An 18,109-nucleotide genomic window follows, 5' to 3' on the forward strand; every position below is an offset into this window, starting at 1 on the left:
CTTATCACTTGATATAAGATTAGCTCAGAAGGCAACAATTATTTTGGAAAGTTTTGCTTTGTCTTAAATTCAGGATCATCTAAGTTTGGGGATTTACAATCTCCATGAAATTATGATCAACTAGTGTGTGGTTTTCTTGGACACCAGCAAGAATATGTGTTAATGGTTTGCCATCTGTCTTGATAATCAGCTTCTTCTTCCTTGGCTCCTCTGTAACAAACTAAAAGGATGTTTACAAAGGTTCTTCAACTGCCCACTTTATGACTTTGGAGAGTAGGTAGGACCACTGGTAGCCTGGGCCTCTAGTGCTCTTCCAGTAGCAAGCTATAACCAGTCCAGCACAGCCTTCAAAGGGAGTTTCCTACCAATACCTGGGTTTCTGATCTAAGTCTAGGGCAATATGCCTCTCTGACTTCTCACAGCCATTTTCATAGCAAGGAGCTGCCCTCCAGAAGAAAGGAGGCAGCTCTTTCAGGGTGTGAGAAAAACACTGGAGGACCACCATAGTACTCACCATTTTGGCAGTTTTAGTTGGTGAACAAGGACCTAAGATTAAAACAAAACCAAAATTTAAAAACAGAAAATGTTCCTAGACCAAACATTAATAATGTCTATGATAAAAGTTCAATTCTATCTAGTATCAACAATGTGTCAGGCATTAAACATTATCTTCAACTTCACAACATTCCAGAGGCATAAATGCTAGACCCATTTAATAGTTGAGGTTCCTTAAATCACAGAAACAGTAAGCAGAGAGACAGAAAACTGACATCAACCATCTAATATCAAGCCATGGCCTCTGTATTATATTTATTAGAAAACACTCAAGCACTTATGGAGACATTTCCTTTAAATATCTGTTTGTTTATTTATTTTGAGTATGTGTGTATGTGATTGTGTGACTGTGTCTGTGTATATGTGAGTATGTGTGTGTGTACACCCCAGCTTGCCATCTGCTTTAGCTACTTCTTCTGGTTCCTCTGAAACAAACTAAAAGGATGTTTACAAAGGGTTTTTAATTACCCACTTTGTGACATGAAGACAGGACTGTTAGTAATGTGCACACAGGGAGGGCAGAAGAGGTTACTGCATGTCTTCCTCTACCACACTCCGCCTGTTCCCTTGAGGCAGAGGCAGGGTCTCTACCTGAACCAGAGGCTCCTATTTTCTCAGGTAGGCTGGAAGTCAGTAAGGCTCCATGACCCTTCCTTCTCCACCCCGTCCTGACTAGGGTTACAGGCATGCATGGGTTGCCTGGCCTGCCCATATCTGAACCTCACTGAGCCACTTGTCAGCTCCATCACAAAGATACTTTTTAACCTGGCTCTGAGAATACTGTACTATATATCACTTGGAAAAGCCACCAAAAGGGGTCAAAGAAATGAGAATAATGAAAACATCTCCTAATATGTAAAGTAATTTTGTACCTCAAATATAAAAACTAAGAATCAGAGTGATAAGGAAGAAAGCCTAAACACTAGTCACTTGATGGCACGGACATAAGAAAGTCTACTGAAATACAACTTTGTAGTTAGTCCTTACAGTTAGATTCATAATGTCTAGGAAAAATTCATGTCAGTTGATAATCTTGAAAAATTACACATTTTTTCACATAAGAATTGTGAGGTTTAATTAACACATACAGGCAGATCATAGAACTTAAGATACTGGTCAAGTTAACACCTCCCAGATGTTTTACTCACACATGAATATATTAGCATTTCAAACCAATGAAACACCACAGGCTAAAAAGTCAATTTCTATTATTGTTTTCAACAGAGAGAATGAAATTAAGAGGATGTATTTTATTTGAAATAGCATTGTACCAAGATGTTCTCTAATCATTAAAATTATAAATCAAATTAAAAAAAAACTATCATGGGGAAGAAATTATATTCATAATGGACATGAATGAAACCACCAATAACCAGCAAACAGAGCTAAAAAATACACTGCTGCTGAAACATGCAGACAGAGCCACAAGGACAGTGCACTCTAACTGCCAGGGAAATCTGCTCAGTCTGTAAGGAGGGTAATGCTTGGAGTGAGAGTCATCCTCGGGTGTTACTCACCTCCTCTTAAGATGAGCAATGGCACATCTGCACCTACTGGGAACTGCTTTAGGACTTCTACGACTTGGAGATGTGTTAAATTCTGCACATTCTGATGGTAAATTTCTTTGATGATATCCCCTTTTTGAAGGCCTTGACACCACTGGCTATCCAATATCATTTTCACCTTCTGTCCAGTTGGGCTGTCTGCAATTGCAAACCCAAAGCCTTTGGGGCCCTTAATCAGAGGGATAGTCACTAGTTCAGGCTGTGAGCTGCCTGATGATGCCAGGGATGCCCTCTGCTCACTTGACTCAGATGGACCATTGAGACGATCACTGGCCAAGATTTGTCCTGATTTTCCATTCTGATCCAAAACCATTGCTCCCAGCTTAAAATCCTGAGTATTCATGCATGTCTCTCCCTTTGTTAAAGATTGTCCATTGATGACAGGAGTAGCAGCAACAATGTCCACAACAGGATCTTCACTGTCATCAGGAAGTGGATAACCACGGCATAAAGTAAGGTTGACATACTGGTTGACAGGTACCAGTTGAAACATCTGGACAACATCTGCATGGGTGTGACCAAGGACACAGTTGCCATTGATGTCTACAATAACATCACCTGATAAAATATAAGCATGTTAAAATATTAAAACCACCAAACAAGTTAATCTTTCTGTTGGGGAAAAGGGAAAAAACAAGCTCTAAAACTACATTTGAATTCTGAAACTCTAATTGTTCGTAACTGTTGAAAAGAGATTTACAATACATGCATTTGCTATGTTATGACTGTGCTCTAAAATACACACACACACACACACACAAATATCTGCATCATTTAAGATTTATTTTTAGGGGATGAAGTTTAGATGGCTCAGCAGTTAAGAGTACTGTCTAGACTCCAGAAGTCCTAAGTTTAATTCCCAGTACCCACATGGTGACTCATGACCAACTATAAAATGATCTGATGCCTTCTTCTGGCATGCAGGTGTACATGCAACAAAGCACTCAAAAATGAACTTTATTAAAAAAAAAAAAAAAAAAGATGAGATCTGGTGCATTCAGGGTGGTCATACCATGTGTAGACACCAAACCGTGACACTATTGCTGATGCCAAGATGTGCTTGCAGACAGAAGCCTGTCTAATTAGAGGCTCTACCAGCACCTGACCAATATAGATGCAGATACTCACAGCCAACCATTGGACTGAACCTGGGAACCCCAATGGAAGAACTAGGGGAAGGAATGAAGGAGCTGAAGGGGATTATAACTCCATAGGAAGAACAATATCAACTAACCAGAACACTCAGAGCTCCCAGGGACTAAACCACCAACCAAAGAGTACACATGGAGGGACCCATGGCTCCAGATACATAGGTAGCAGAATAACCGTGTCTGACATCAATGGGAGGGGAGGCCTTGGTACTGTGGAGACTTGAAGCCCCAACGAAAGGGGATGCTAGAGGGGTGAGGTGGGAGTGGGTGAAGGAGCACCCTCATAGAGGCAAAGGGGAGGGGGAAGAGGGGGCATTGAATTAGGGGTTTGTGGAGGGGTAAGCGGGAAGGGGGATATCATTTGAAATGTAAATGAACAAAATGATTAATAAAAAATAAGACACAGTATACTCATATACATAAAATGAATACATTTCATTCATTCATTTATTTATTTATTTATTTATTTATCTATTTATTGTTTTTCGAGACAGGGTTTCTCTGTGTAGCCCTGGCTGTCCTGGAACTCACTCTGTAGACCAGGTCGAACTCAGAAATCTGCCTGTCTCTGCCTCCCGAGTGTTGGGATTAAAAGCGTGTGCCACCATGCCCGGCATGAATACATTTTAAAACAGATTTGTTTTAATATTCTCATTTATTTGTTCTGAGTGTGTGTCTGTGTCAAAGTATATGTCACATGTGTGCATTACAGACAGAGGACAGGACAGGGTGTTGGGATTCCTAAAGCTGGAGTTACAGACAGTTCTCAGCTAGAGAACTCTCATAAGAGAGCAACATGGGCTTGCTGAAAGGCCAGCAAGTGCTTTTAACCACTGAGACATCCCCTAAATATCAAATTATTAATTATCTTAACATCAAGTGTTATAATCTCAAAATTCAAGTCTATCATTTAAAAACCCTCCAAGTTTTATTATAATTGTTAATATACTTTCTGAGTCATTGCTAAGTGGCTATTCAAAACTCAGGAAGTATGGGTATTTAGCACACACAAGAAAATTACTGGCTACTAGTATACACACGTTATTCTTAAATGACTCTTATATTCATTCTAATTTTTAAAAAAGAGGGAGATTAGAATCACATTAGATCATCACTTATTTTATCTTTGGATCTTTTCTGTAGAATTTGCTTTTGGTTTTTTGTTTGTTATTTTTAGTTTGATTTCAAATAGTGAAAGCAGCAGCAACAACAAAATCAAGACAAGCAATGACTATAAATTTGAGATACTGGAAGGTAAGATCAATTAATTCTTATAAGATTTAATTTTGTCTTCCTCTTTTATATTATGCTCATTTTATAGAATCATTCCACAGAATTTCAACAGTTGGCAATTTTTTAAAGCAGCACTTTGACTTTTGAAATCAGATATCCAACAACAAAATAAAACTTTATTATCTCATCTATTTGCTTTTATTTCATATAGTTATTTAAAAGGTTACTGACAAATAAAGGTGCTTTAATTTGTTCTTATTTCACTGAGACTTCAAAAAAAAATAAGGACACATGGTGTTGAGAAAATGTTATATAGTTGGGGCTGGAGAGATGGCTTAGCCCTTAAGAGTACTGGCTACTCTTCCAAAGGACTCAGGTTGAATTCCCGCACACATATGGCAGCTCACAGCTATCTCTAATTCCACTCTCAGGGGAGCTATTGGCCTCATCTGGTTTCTTTAGATCTCAAGCATATACATAGAACACATACATATATGCAGGAAAAATATCCATATACCTACAAAAATTCTTTTCAAAATACTTTATATCAAACAATCAGTCTTCTGAGATGACTATCAAATATTGTTTCTTACAACTGCAGTATTATCTAAAAATTATACAAAACCAAATGTTAATAAGAAATATGTTTTCTCTAACAGTTTCTTTCTTCAAACTAGCAATGTATTTAATTTGGGCATAAACTATTTTAATACAAGAATCTGAAGTTTATGATATTTTATTCTCTACCCTCCCCCCCAGTGTCACACACACCCACACCCACCCTCTTTGCTCTAATTTTGTTAGTGTATCACTACTCTTCTAGTAATTCTGACAACATTTTTACCTGGTGCAATTTTCCCATCCTGAGCGGCAGGACCATCTTTGAGCACGTTTTTTACTTGTAGAAATTCATCAGGCCTATCTCCACCAATAATGGTAAAGCCGAAACCCATGTTGCTTTTTTTCAGCGATGCTCGAACAAGGACACCTTTAAGTTGGGATGGGTCCCGAGTAAAGTGTGCTTTTTCCACATCTGGGTCAAAATAAGATCAGATTTAAAAATAAAAATTATACTGAATAAACTGTATACAGTCAATCTTTAATGTTTGTATAATCTAAGTAAAAATAACAACAATAAAAAACCCTAAAGGAAAGGAAATCTCAGAAACTCTGAAGGTAACAGAATTAAGTTAACAAACTAAATCCTTGGGGGCAGGGAGGGAAGTACTTGTCAATAATATCTTTGTAAGATTTCCTGTCACCCACTTTCTCTCTGCTTCACTGCCATCTCTGTACTTTCTCTCACCAGACTGCACTACAGTAGCCTCCCTCCATTCAGCTGTGCTTTCTGTAGTTTCAGTTATTTACAGTCAGATGAATTCTGAAAATATTAAATGGAAGTAAACTATAAAGTTTACACTGTATCCTGCTCTGAGAGGTGTGGTGAAATCTTCTGCTACCTTGGCTCATTTTGTCTGGTACACAAATCATCCTTTCATCCAGGAATCTCTGCTGTAGATACTACCATTTGGCACCTCCTTAGTAACCATTTGGTTTTCAGATCAACTCTTGTGGCATCACAGTACCTATATCCAAGTAATCCTTGCTTTACTTAAAGATAGCACCAAGGCACAAGAATAGTGTGATTCGGAAATACTAAACAGAAATTGTAAAGACTTTACATTAGGTGAAAAGGTTAGGGGATAAAGGGAGATGGCTCGGTGGTTACGAGCACTGGGTATTCTTGACGAGGACCTGGTTTACTTGCCAGCACCCACATGATGGCTCACAGTAACTCCAGTTCTAGAGGACCCAACACCCTCTTCGACCTCTGTGGGCACTGCACATATGTGCTGCACAGACATACATTCACATAAAATTTAAAACTGTCTTTTTCAAAGGTTAGATTTATCAGAGATATGTATCTGCAGGAAAACAGTTTATGTAAGGTTTAATGTTCTTTACAACTTTAGGCATCTACTGGTAGCCTTGGAATGTACTCTCATCAGATAACAGGTGACTCCATACTCGTCATGATGAAAGTTATCATTTATTGATCACCATATAGCAATTCCTACTATAAGCACTTTATATCTAATTATGCACACACAAACATAAAAGTACCCTCCTCCTGAGATACCTTCAATGTTCTGAGACCCAGAGGAGGGCATTATTCTTATTCTTAGACGAGAAAACAGAGGAATAAAGATTTTAGGGAACTTAATCAAGGTTCCAGAGTGGGACTCATGCCTACTCTGTAGCTAGCACATTTAACCACTTTTCTAAATGACATGTCTCACTACATATTATGACCATTATCTACCAGATTATGAATTCCTAGGGATAGGGACTGACAATAAAATATTTTTGAACATACAGTGACTAGTGAAGCATAGGATATATGAGAAGTGCTCAAAAATATCTATTAAACTGAACATGTCCACTAAACTACATGTACATTTTAAGGAAAGCACCTATGCCTTGAAGAGAAACTAGAAGAAAGTACTATATTTCTCACAGACAAAAGATCATACTGTATTCTACAACATAAGCAGAGATACTTGGCTATAATGAGACAAAAGGAAGGAAGGAGACAAGGGAGCATAATGCCAATAAAACAGGGAAATAGTCTGGTAGATTTACTTAGCACTGATTACTATTGGTTGGTGGAGAATCTGGAAGATTAAATCTACATATTTGACTTAAATAGTTAGATCAGAAGCTATAATGAACTATAGAGCTAATACTGAGCCTGTTTCAAACACAAAGAAACAACTTAATTGTTAAAATCAAACCTCAAATTCATACAATTTCATATTTTTTTAGTCATCTTAGTATTCTCACAATGCTCAGATTATTTTGTAAAAAAGATATCTTTTAAGAGGTAAAACATTCTTTGTTGAACTTCAAAGATTTAGTAATAAAAAGTTCAAATTCATTTTCATTAACTCACCATAAATATTTTACATTTTACTAAAATGAACAAATAACTTCTACCTGTTTTTGCAGAATGAATTTCAGCCTGTCCTATCTGCTTTTTCCTCTTGGCTTCCTCCACTGGATTTTCAAACTGAGTTTTCTGGTTGAGGTGACTGTAAAATATAGAGAAATGTGCAGTTCAGGTTTAGATGAAAGAGTTCTATTTATTTTCCTAAGTAAAACATGGTGCTACTCTATCATGAAGGCTAAGCACAAAACAGCTGAGAGAGAAAGTGCAGGAAAACCAGAGGAGGACCAGAGGTCAAAGATGCTGAAGCTGAAGTTAGTACTTCTCCTCAAATCCACCAATGGAACAACAAAAGTACAGCAGAAGTTACCTTCCTGGGGCAAGCACAAGTACTGGTCAGCTAACCTTTTTAAAGGCAATTAACAACAGAGGAATCTGTAAGTTTCTTCAGAATAAATCAAGCTATCAAGCTATTCTTGAGAATATCAGAATTTAAAGTACATGACTTTATTAACTTTCTACAGATTTGCCCATGTAAATTCAGCACCACTGAAGAAAATGACTTTTTTTTTCTCATATTAGAGAACAACTCTGGTTTTACACTTTAATTTCTTCACAATTGCATAACAAATCAGTTAAATAAATGAAACACAAATTTACTGGGCCTTTGTGACTGAGTACATTCACAACTGACTCTTCAAAAGCTTAGAACTGCCAAGGAAAGCAGAAAAATTAAGGGAGCCTTGGGGCAGGTGATTACCCAGTAGTCCTCCGTAATCTACAGGCCTCCATGTGTTATACAGGGACTGTAGCACTGATTGTATGGCAAGCCACTTAAATGATAGTAACTTAAGAACTGTGCTGTGGCAAAAGAATGAAAACTAAGAATGATATTTTAAACCATGATGAGGCATAATTCAGAGGCTAATGTGATCATATTCTACCATGTAACAATGCAAGAATATTTTAGCAAATGATGTTTTCCACCAAAATCTGCTTTAACATGAAATGAAATTGTCAAACACCAACAATTAAATATCAAACCATGGGAATTTCAGGATATGATTATCTTTATATAGATCAATTATTATATAATCTATATCTTTATAAACAGGGATGCAAATAATGTTTCCTTTGCTTCATTTGCTATTAATGGCAAAAATAAGGAAAGGAGGAACATAGTAAAACAAACAACTGTCATAGCCAAGGATGTTACTGCTTTTTGTCCTTTGGACATTATGTGTCTAGTGTGCATCACATGTGTGTGGGTGCCCTTGGAGGTCACAAGAGAGCATTGGAGCTCACGGAGCTCAGGGTATAGGTAGCTGTGACCCACTAGGGTCGTCTAGAAGATGACTCTCAACTCATGAACCATTGCTCCAGTCCCACTCTAGTACATATTAACTTTCAACAGATGAAAATCTTAACATTCTTAAGAAAAATACCCTAAAGATTAGTACTTAGAACGAAATCGTCCTGTGCAGGGAAGAGCTCTGGCTACCTTTTATATCATTAGCTAGAATGACTCATTTTGCCACACTGGGTTTAGAACAACAACAAAATAGTGATTTGTATTTCTATCCTTTGTGATGTGTGCAAGAAGAGAGTAGAGACAGTCAAGTGAAAGTTCTTAGATAAAAGAATGTAAGATTTAATGAAGAAATCCATTGCATCTACTATATTATTACACAATGTTAAAAGGCCCTCCATATAGAACAACCAGTGAAGTACTCTTCACTTTGTTATTTATAAGCACATATTAAGATGAATGGGTTTATTTCTCTAACCATGGAGTAAGGACACCCTTTAAGCAAAGAACTTCATAAGTATGGGAGGAGAATATTGTAGATCATCAGAAAAAGTTCGGAAGGCAGCTAGATAAGCATGACTAAATACCTAATATATAATTTGCACTGTCATCTGCATTACAATTTTGTGTTCAATACCTAGATTTTAAAAATTCATCTCAACAAATTCATGAAGAATATTAAGATATGAAATCAGACATATTTTTTGATTGTTACCTGAGGGCATTACAATTCTTAATGCAATACAACTAGGACAATATCTCTCAATATGAAATTATTTCTTGTCTCCTGAGATAGCTCAGTTGGTAAAGGTGCTTGCCACTGACTAACATGGTGGACGATGAAAATAGTCTACTGTGAGTTGTTGTCTAACCTTTTAAGCATGCTGTGGCTTTTTTTTTTAAATGAAAATTTTTTAAATGAAATATTTATATAGGAAGCCTGCCATTGAATTTTAGAACAATTTTCTTTTTAAAGATACATTTCAGAATCTCATCTTCTAAGATAAACACTCACTCCCCCTCCCCGCAAAAAAATAAGACCGAAAACCCGCCACTGCAGCTAGTGTTACTACTACAAGATTGCTGCCAAAAGCAATCATGGTGCCATCTGGTCTGACAATCTAAGAGAGCCAAAGAATAGCCATTCAAGTAACAGCTCTTTATCTCCACCAGTAAACTCACTGCAGATTACCACAGTTGAAATTCAAAACCCAGTTAATCTGGGATTGCAGCCACACTCTATAGCACAGCTGACTCCATGCTAATGTGCATCTTGAGTACAGTCTGTTCTTCTAAAGCTAATGAATTATCCTCCTGTAAATGAGCTTGTTCTGAGAGCAGCCATGCGCTGTCACTTGTATCTTACTTAGCCGGTTTCACACACCTCCATGACAATGTGGAGTGGGTCACTTCAGGGTGTGCCTTAAAGCTGCTTCAGTGCTATATTCTTGCTTAATGGGAACCAGGTCATTCAGCTAGAGATTTTATAACAGGCAAATGACTTTCACCTCCTGACCATATATTCAAATTCACTTGGAATGGGAAATAATGATAGTCATTGTTTCAGAAATGTTCAGCAGTGTCCCTGGCAGATAATAGTTGATTGAAGCCCAGTTTAAACAAGCTAAACTGCAAGGGGAAGAAAAGTCCCACACAGCCCTCTCAGTTGGCCTCCAAATCTGTCTCTGACTTGAAAATCAACAACAAAACCAGTTTCTTCCTTCAATTACACATGCCTCAGGGAAAATAAAAATACCAGAAGGGCTGCTGAGTAGTTTGCATATCACACTACCATTAGCAATGTATTAAATAACACAATAGAAACAAAATTAGTAGATTTTCAAAGGAAGCAAAACATTGGAAGCAAAGTGGCACATTAAATACCTACCGATAACTTTGAGTTCTTTAGGATATACACTGGCTTTTAAGAAATCACTTCAAGCATCTCAGAGATGCAGTAACAACCTACATATTACAGACCACAGTGGGAGTCAAAGATATTTTACTTTAGGGATAATTACCAGGAAATGGTATTGGTTTACAATTAATAGTATTGACAATCATAAAATTAGAAGATTGTTTTGTTTTGCTTTTCGAGACAGGGTTTCTCTGTATAGCCCTGGCTGTCCTGGAACTCAATCTGTAGACCAGGCTGGCCTCGAACTCAGAAATCCACCTGCCTCTGCCTCCCAAGTGCTGGGATTAAAGGCGTGCACCACCACCGCACGGCCTAGAAGATTTTTTTTAACTTCCTATTTTTCCAGGTAATAGTATCATTTTGCTTTTGCAGATAAGGTTGCTAATGTCAGTTCTTATTCTTGTATCCTAATTACCTACTGAGATACACTTGGCTAATGAAGAAGGCATTGAAAGTTTAACTGTGTGTGTTCTCTGAAAAATGTGTCCTCAGCTTTTTAACTCTCAAGTATTAGTTAAATAAGGTTGTTTTCTTTCCCTAACAAAATCTCAATTGTTTGATTTCACCAATAAAGACTCAGGACCCAGATATTAGGGTGAAGGCCTGCTAGCTCAGAGAGGCAGAGAAAGCACCTAGCTGACCTTCTTTCTCAGCACACGCCCCAGAATGAATCTCCTTTCTCACATGGTCTCAGAAAACCTCCTTCAAATAGAATGTCCCTACCTTCCACTTCCTGTGCATCTCTCTGTCCATCCTCCTAAATCCCTCGTACTCTCTATGTGGTTTTTTTTTTTTTTTTTCTTCTCAATACTATGTTCACTGGTTGCTTGCTCTGCCTTTTGCCTTTTGCCCTATGGTTGACTTTATTTAATCCTGTTTACAATATTTAAGCTGAAAGTTCTTGGATTAAAGGTGTGTACTACGGCTGAGCCACACTACAACTAAAAACATTTTTCCAAGAAATAACACAATTTTGGAGTTCACAGTGTACAACATAAGGTAAATTCACTTTTATTTACAGAGCTTCCTTATGGTTGGGAGAAAATAGAGAACCCTTATTCCTCCAAATTTCTAGGTAACACTGAAGTTTTTAATATAAAATTTCCTGCATCAACAGTCAGGGTTGAAATTGCATCTGCAGCATCCATAAAGTAGGCAATTCCGGTGGTCTGAACAATGTAGGGATCAGAGAAGGGGAAAGAAAGCTCAGACGTGATGATGACCACTGACAACTGAGCAGCGTTCCTTTCTGTTACATACAGTTCTTATCTGTTATATACGGTTCCTGTCTGTTATATACAGTTCCTATCTGTTATATATAGTTCCTGTCTGTTTATACAGTTCCTGTCTGTTTATACAGTTCCTATCTGTTATCTACAGTTCCTGTCTGTTATATACGGTTCCTGTCTGTTTATATGGTTCCTGTCTGTTATATACAGTTCCTATCTGTTATATACAGTTCCTGTCTGTTATATACAGTTCCTATCTGGTATATACAGTTCCTATCTGTTATATATAGTTCCTGTCTGTTTATACAGTTCCTGTCTGTTTATACAATTCCTATCTGTTATATACAGTTCCTGTCTGTTATATACAGTTCCTGTCTGTTTATACAGTTCCTATCTGTTATATATAGTTCCTGTCTGTTATATACGGTTCCTTTCTGTTTATGCAGTTTCTGTTTGTTATATACAGTTCCTGTCTGTAATATACGGTTCCTGTCTGTTATATACGGTTCCTTTCTGTTTATACAGTTCCTGTCTGTTATATAGTTCCTGTTGGTTATATACGGTTCCTGTCTGTTTATACAGTTCCTGTCTGTTATATACAGTTCCTGTCTGTTATATACGGTTGCTGTCTGTTTATACAGTTCCTGTCTGTTATGTACGGTTCCTGTCTGTTTATACAGTTCCTATCTGTTATATACAGTTCCTATCTGTTATATACGGTTCCTGTCTGTTTATACAGTTCCTGTCTGTTATATACAGTTCCTGTTATATACAGTTCCTGTTTGTTTATACAGTTCCTATCTGTTATATACAGTTCCTGTTTGTTATATACAGTTCCTGTCTGTTATATACAGTTCCTATCTGTTATATATAGTTCCTGTCTGTTTATACAGTTCCTGTCTGTTATATACAGTTCCTATCTGGTATATACAGTTCCTATCTGTTATATATAGTTCTGTCTGTTTATACATTTCCTGTCTGTTTATACAGTTCCTATCTGTCATATAAGTTCCTGTCTGTTTATACAGTTCCTATCTGTTATATGCAGTTCCTGTCTGTTATATACGGTTCCTTTCTGTTTATACAGTTTCTGTCTGTTATATACAGTTCCTGTCTGTTATATACGGTTCCTTTCTGTTTATACAGTTCCTGTCTGTTTATACAGTTCCTGTCTGTTATATACGGTTCCTGTCTGTTTATACAGTTCCTATCTGCTATATACAGTTCCTGTCTGTTATGTACGGTTCCTGTCTGTTTATACGGTTCCTATCTGTTTATACAGTTCCTGTCTGTTTATACAGTTCCTGTCTGTTATGTACGGTTCCTGTCTGTTTATACGGTTCCTGTCTGTTTATACAGTTCCTGTTTATACAGCCACATTAGAAGCAATCTCCACTCCTTCAAAGACCACTACACTTTCTAGATCTCCTTAAAAGAGAGCACACCTTTAAGTATATACCTCTAAACTTTGGATTAGTATATCACAATGACCTTAAGGTCTTTTCATTGCTTTTGGAAGTATACAAGGTAGTACCACGGGAGTTCATTCACCCAGGGTCCATGTACTGCCTTCCTCTTTGAAGAATGCAGTAGCGAGGATAGCTACTCCAGCCATTAGTCTTCACCAGTTTTTCTGTTCCTTTACTGCCCTCTCCGTCCTACTCTTCCTTGTTCCTCCTCTCTTTTCTTCTTCCCTTTGAGATAGGTCTTTCTACATTCTTAGGCTCATCTTGAAACCCTGACTCAAGTAATCTCCTTCACCCTCTGGAGTACTGGGAGGACAGGCATGTGCTACACTCTGGCCTCTCTATTATGTTCTGTATTAAGAAACCCAAAGACAACTTCTCGAAAGCTAAAAGTCAGCACAAAAAGTGTTCCTTCCTCTAGTTAAAATAATCAGCAAATCAGATTGCAGAAACATAAAGTGCCATATTTAAAATTCCCTAGATCTGTATGGAAAAGGAAAACATTTGGGAGTCTATTAACTCAAATAACAAACTTACTCAACATAGTATGTTCCATACTGAGGGTCCTCTATTTTCTCCCAGCCATAGGGAAGCTCTGTAAATAAAGAAAAAGTAATCAGTGAGTGAATGTACCTTACTAAACTAGTATTTGAGAGTTAGAAAGCTGAGGGCTCATTTTTCAGAGAACAAAAGACAGTATGGGTAGCTTCTTCATAAGGCAAGTGCATCTCAGAAGATAATTAGGATATAGAACAAAAGGTGACCTTAGCTGGGTGTGGCTGTGCACGCCTTTAATTCCAGCACTCAGGAAGCAGAGGCAGGTGGACTTCTGTAAGTTTGAGGCCAGCCTGGTCCAAATAGTGAGTTCTAGGCCAGCTGGGGTTCCATAGTGGAAGTCTGTCTGAAAACCAAATCAATAAGACATACAAAGAACAAAAAGCTAACCAACAAAAACTAACATTAAACTAACAAGTGTTTATCTTAATAAAGACATAACAATAATAGTTATTAGAGGCTGGAACAATGGGCTGAGGGTTAAATATATTGCTTTTGTAGAGGACCTGAGTTCCATTCTCAGCACAGACATCAGGCTCACACTGCCTGTAACTCTAGTCCCAGAGAATCTGGTCCCCTTGGGTACTTGCACTTATGTGCATATACCTATACACAGACATACATACAAATTCAGAATAAAGTAAAAATACAAGTTATTATAATAAATCACTGGTTATATTTCTTTTATTTAAGATGCTTCATAAAGCTGGTATGAAACTCACGTTCCTTTAAATCCAATCCAGGCAGCACCGATTGTTACATTTTTTACTTTTATACATCATCATTTATTATGTTCTGACCTACTTCTCAAAGAACCCAGTCTTGACTTTGCCATTTCAAGTGCACAGATCAGATCTGTTTAGAGCCAAAGGAAGGATCTGCTTTCCTTATGTTAACTTCAGCTGAGCATCTAAAAGAACTAACTTAATCACCAGTGCATTGTGTAATCTGTATCTATGTAATGTGCTTTGGCAACAAATATCTTACATAGAATTAGGGTGCATTATTAATTTCAAGTGGTTAGTTAATAAAAGAAAAAAAAAACTGAAGAAAAGAAAAACTGAAGTCACATTCAAATTTCTAATAGTTTAAAGAATCACTTTAATAGTCACATATGGATTAAACTGGCAGGGATAATCCTAGTTAGAGGTTGTAGTGTTGCCAATTATACATAGGAACTGAGTAAGAAACTTGTTTTTCATATTATTTTTTAGACAGGATCTCATTATGTAACCAGATTAGCCTTGAACTCCAGAGATCCACCTGCTTCTGCCTCCTGAGTGCTGGGATTATAGGCATGTGACACCAAGCCCAAATGAGTTGGAATTAAAAAACTAAAAACAAACAACAACAAAAAACTACAGTTGTTGTACATTATGATATCCTGTCTCTTTGTTTACTTTAAAGAATTCTGTTGCGTTTATAGGTGCTTGCCTACATATTTGCTTGTGAAGGCCAGAAGATGAAGTCAGAATCCCAGGAAGTTGAGTTACTGATAGCTATGGGTGCTAGGAACTGAATTTAGGTCCTCTGCAAAAATAGCCAGTGCTTTTAAACCACTAAACCATCTTTGTAGCCCCGGGTCTCTTTATTTTCAATTCTTTTTTTGGAGTGCATATGCGATAAACAAAACACATTGGACAGAAAACAAGCTTAAAATACATGAAAAGGTTTTATGCCACTGACTCAGTTATGAAATGTCAACTTCATAAACAAAAATTCCACTGATAAACTGACAAACTATAAAACTATTTTTACTGTAATAAAAATGTATTCCTCAGAATAAAGAGAAAAGGTTATTAGTCTCTTGAAAAACTCTTGAATTACTTCATCTCTCTTCTCTAGCATATGTACATTTTTTGAGTTTTTAAAAATATATTGAGAATTTCATAATACACAGAATGCATTTTGATCATACTCCCCCTCTTGGCTTCCCTAACTCCTCCCAGATCTGCACTCACAACTTCAACCTCTGTTTTCTTTAATTCCATACATAATCAGTCAGTGGTTTCCAAGTTTGCTGAGTTTTATGGTTCTCCTTTGAAGACCATGATTGAAGGTTGAGGTGGGGACAATGAAAGCAGACAGTGGGGGTTAATCTTGTCAGCCTGACGAGACCGGGGGCCAGCTAAGAAGCAAGCCTCCAGGTAGGCCAGCGAGGGCAACTCCAGGATGGACTAAGGGAAGGGGACAAGCTCCCTTCATGCTCTTCAATGGGTGGTATTTCCCATGCTACAAAGATATCCAAGGGGGAAAACTCCGCACTGCTCACAGCCTTCCCTTCTGACTGGCCCATGTACCTATGCCCACAACTGTCGTCCTCCTTTACTGACATGAGAGCTCAGCTTGGCCTTTCATGGACTGAAGACTAATGGCTCTCTAGCCCTTCAGCACCACACAACAACAGCTGAGACATCCAGCTTTGTGGATTACAAGTAACTACGAGATCTGCAGCCTAACTAGCTTGCAGACAGTCATTGCTGAACTACCTGGCTCCTTCCTATGAGTTACAGGCCATCTAAGCAAATCTTCTTTACATGTATATTGATTCTGTTTCTCTAGCTAAAACCCCATCTAGAAAATTATTGAAGTAATTATGTGGAAACTTTAGAAAAATATGAAGTGAGATATACTGCAGTTCACTATGATCTGGTATAGCTATAAAGCAAAGAGCAATCAGTTTAATAGTTATAAGGTTTCATCACCAAGTAACCATTAAGTAGGTAGGATATTTTTGGATATTTGTAACAATACATAATATCACCAAAGTATATTATCAAGGGAAGATTTTTCTCTTCATTAGAAATTGTCTTGAGGGAGGGTATAGGGGACATTCGGGATAGCATTTAAAATGTAAATGAAGAAAATATCTAATAAAATAAGTTAAAAAAAAAAAAAAAAGGAAAGAAATTGTCTTGAGCTAGCACAGAAACCAAGCACTGATGAGTAGAGATCACTTGTACAACCGTGGCCAGATTTAGTCTGTCTTTGGAGAGGGCTGGAGAAATGAAGAAAAATCAAACACTCTTTATGAAGGATGCATTAATACTTAAAAAGGATAAACCATCAACAGAAGTAAGTATACTGCAACATAAGCTTGGAAGTTGTCTATTTTAGCACTTGAACCAATTAGCAGCAGACATATTAAATGTGGCCTTCCTTAGAGAGCAAATGTGGCAATCTGTCTTCTGAGTTACTTTTCATAATTTTACGTCATTACCACTGGTAGCTATAACAGTCTAATGAAGGTGTTAATAGATTAAAATGCCTAGCAATTTTATATATTTTCTAGTGGATCATTTCATCTATTTCCTTTCTTTTTCCTTCCTTTCTGTTCTTTCTGACTCCTTTTTATTAAAAAATACATAATGTGGTTCTTGAGTAGACAGAAAAATAGAAGAGAAATGACAAGCTGAAGATAGGGTTTGGAGGGCATCAGGAAGAATACTATCAAATCTGAGAATAGCTATTAGAAAAGCCTTTTAAATGTAGAAATGTTTAAGTGGTCCTAAAAGACAAATTAGAGAAAATGAATTCATTTCAGACAGATCAAAGAATAATGACATATTAAGAATGTCCTGGCAGCCACATTGCTGAAGACAACGGCTACATAACTCATTGGGATGTAGAACTGGTTCCTAGAGCCTTCACCCCTCAGTACCAGAGTAGGAAGGTCTGTGCATGCTACCAAAGGAGAAACACATAAATCCAGCTACAAACCCAGGGTAAAACAAAATTGTTGCAGGATCACACTGTGAACCCCAAGATTGTGTTATTTATTGAAAAAAAAAAAAAAAGCTGTTTCTAGTTGTGGGTGTGGCTCAGCCCTTAGCATACACCTTTGTCCTTCTGGCTGGAATACAGACACACCCTTAGTATGCACCTTTAATCCCAAACAATGAAGCTAAAGTTAATTTGTAGAAGGAAGTAGCCATGTTTGAAAGTGATGTCTAACTGAGAGGCAGACAAAGCGACAAGGAATCAAAGAGAGATTAGACAGGGCAGGATATGTCCAACTCTCACGGGAAGAGTGAGCCAAGAAAGGGAGGCTACTTAAGAAAGCAGGAGCTGGGTGGTGGTGGCTCATGCATTTAATCCCAGCACTCAGGAGGCAGAGGCAGGTGGATTTCTGAGTTCGAGGCCAGCCTGGTCTACAAAGTGAGTTCCAGGACAGCCAGGGC

General features: G+C 37.5%; 1 protein-coding gene across 2 annotated transcripts in view; it reads right to left on the reverse strand.

The window, feature by feature from the left end:
* The window catches only part of Magi3 (membrane associated guanylate kinase, WW and PDZ domain containing 3), a 181,667-nt gene that overhangs the window by 35,681 nt on the left and 127,877 nt on the right, over positions 1–18,109 (reverse strand). For both annotated transcript variants that reach the window (XM_021195661.1, XM_021195662.1), the window contains exons 7-11: positions 13,911–13,968; positions 7,502–7,596; positions 5,349–5,537; positions 2,073–2,678; positions 515–546 (exon numbers count right to left, since the gene is read on the reverse strand). In XM_021195661.1, the coding sequence (XP_021051320.1) occupies positions 515–546; positions 2,073–2,678; positions 5,349–5,537; positions 7,502–7,596; positions 13,911–13,968 (980 nt within the window). The remainder of the gene's footprint in view (positions 1–514; positions 547–2,072; positions 2,679–5,348; positions 5,538–7,501; positions 7,597–13,910; positions 13,969–18,109) is intronic.

This window comes from Mus pahari, chromosome 4, assembly GCF_900095145.1.
Source record: "Mus pahari chromosome 4, PAHARI_EIJ_v1.1, whole genome shotgun sequence".
In the NCBI taxonomy this organism is placed as follows: Eukaryota; Metazoa; Chordata; class Mammalia; order Rodentia; family Muridae; genus Mus; species Mus pahari.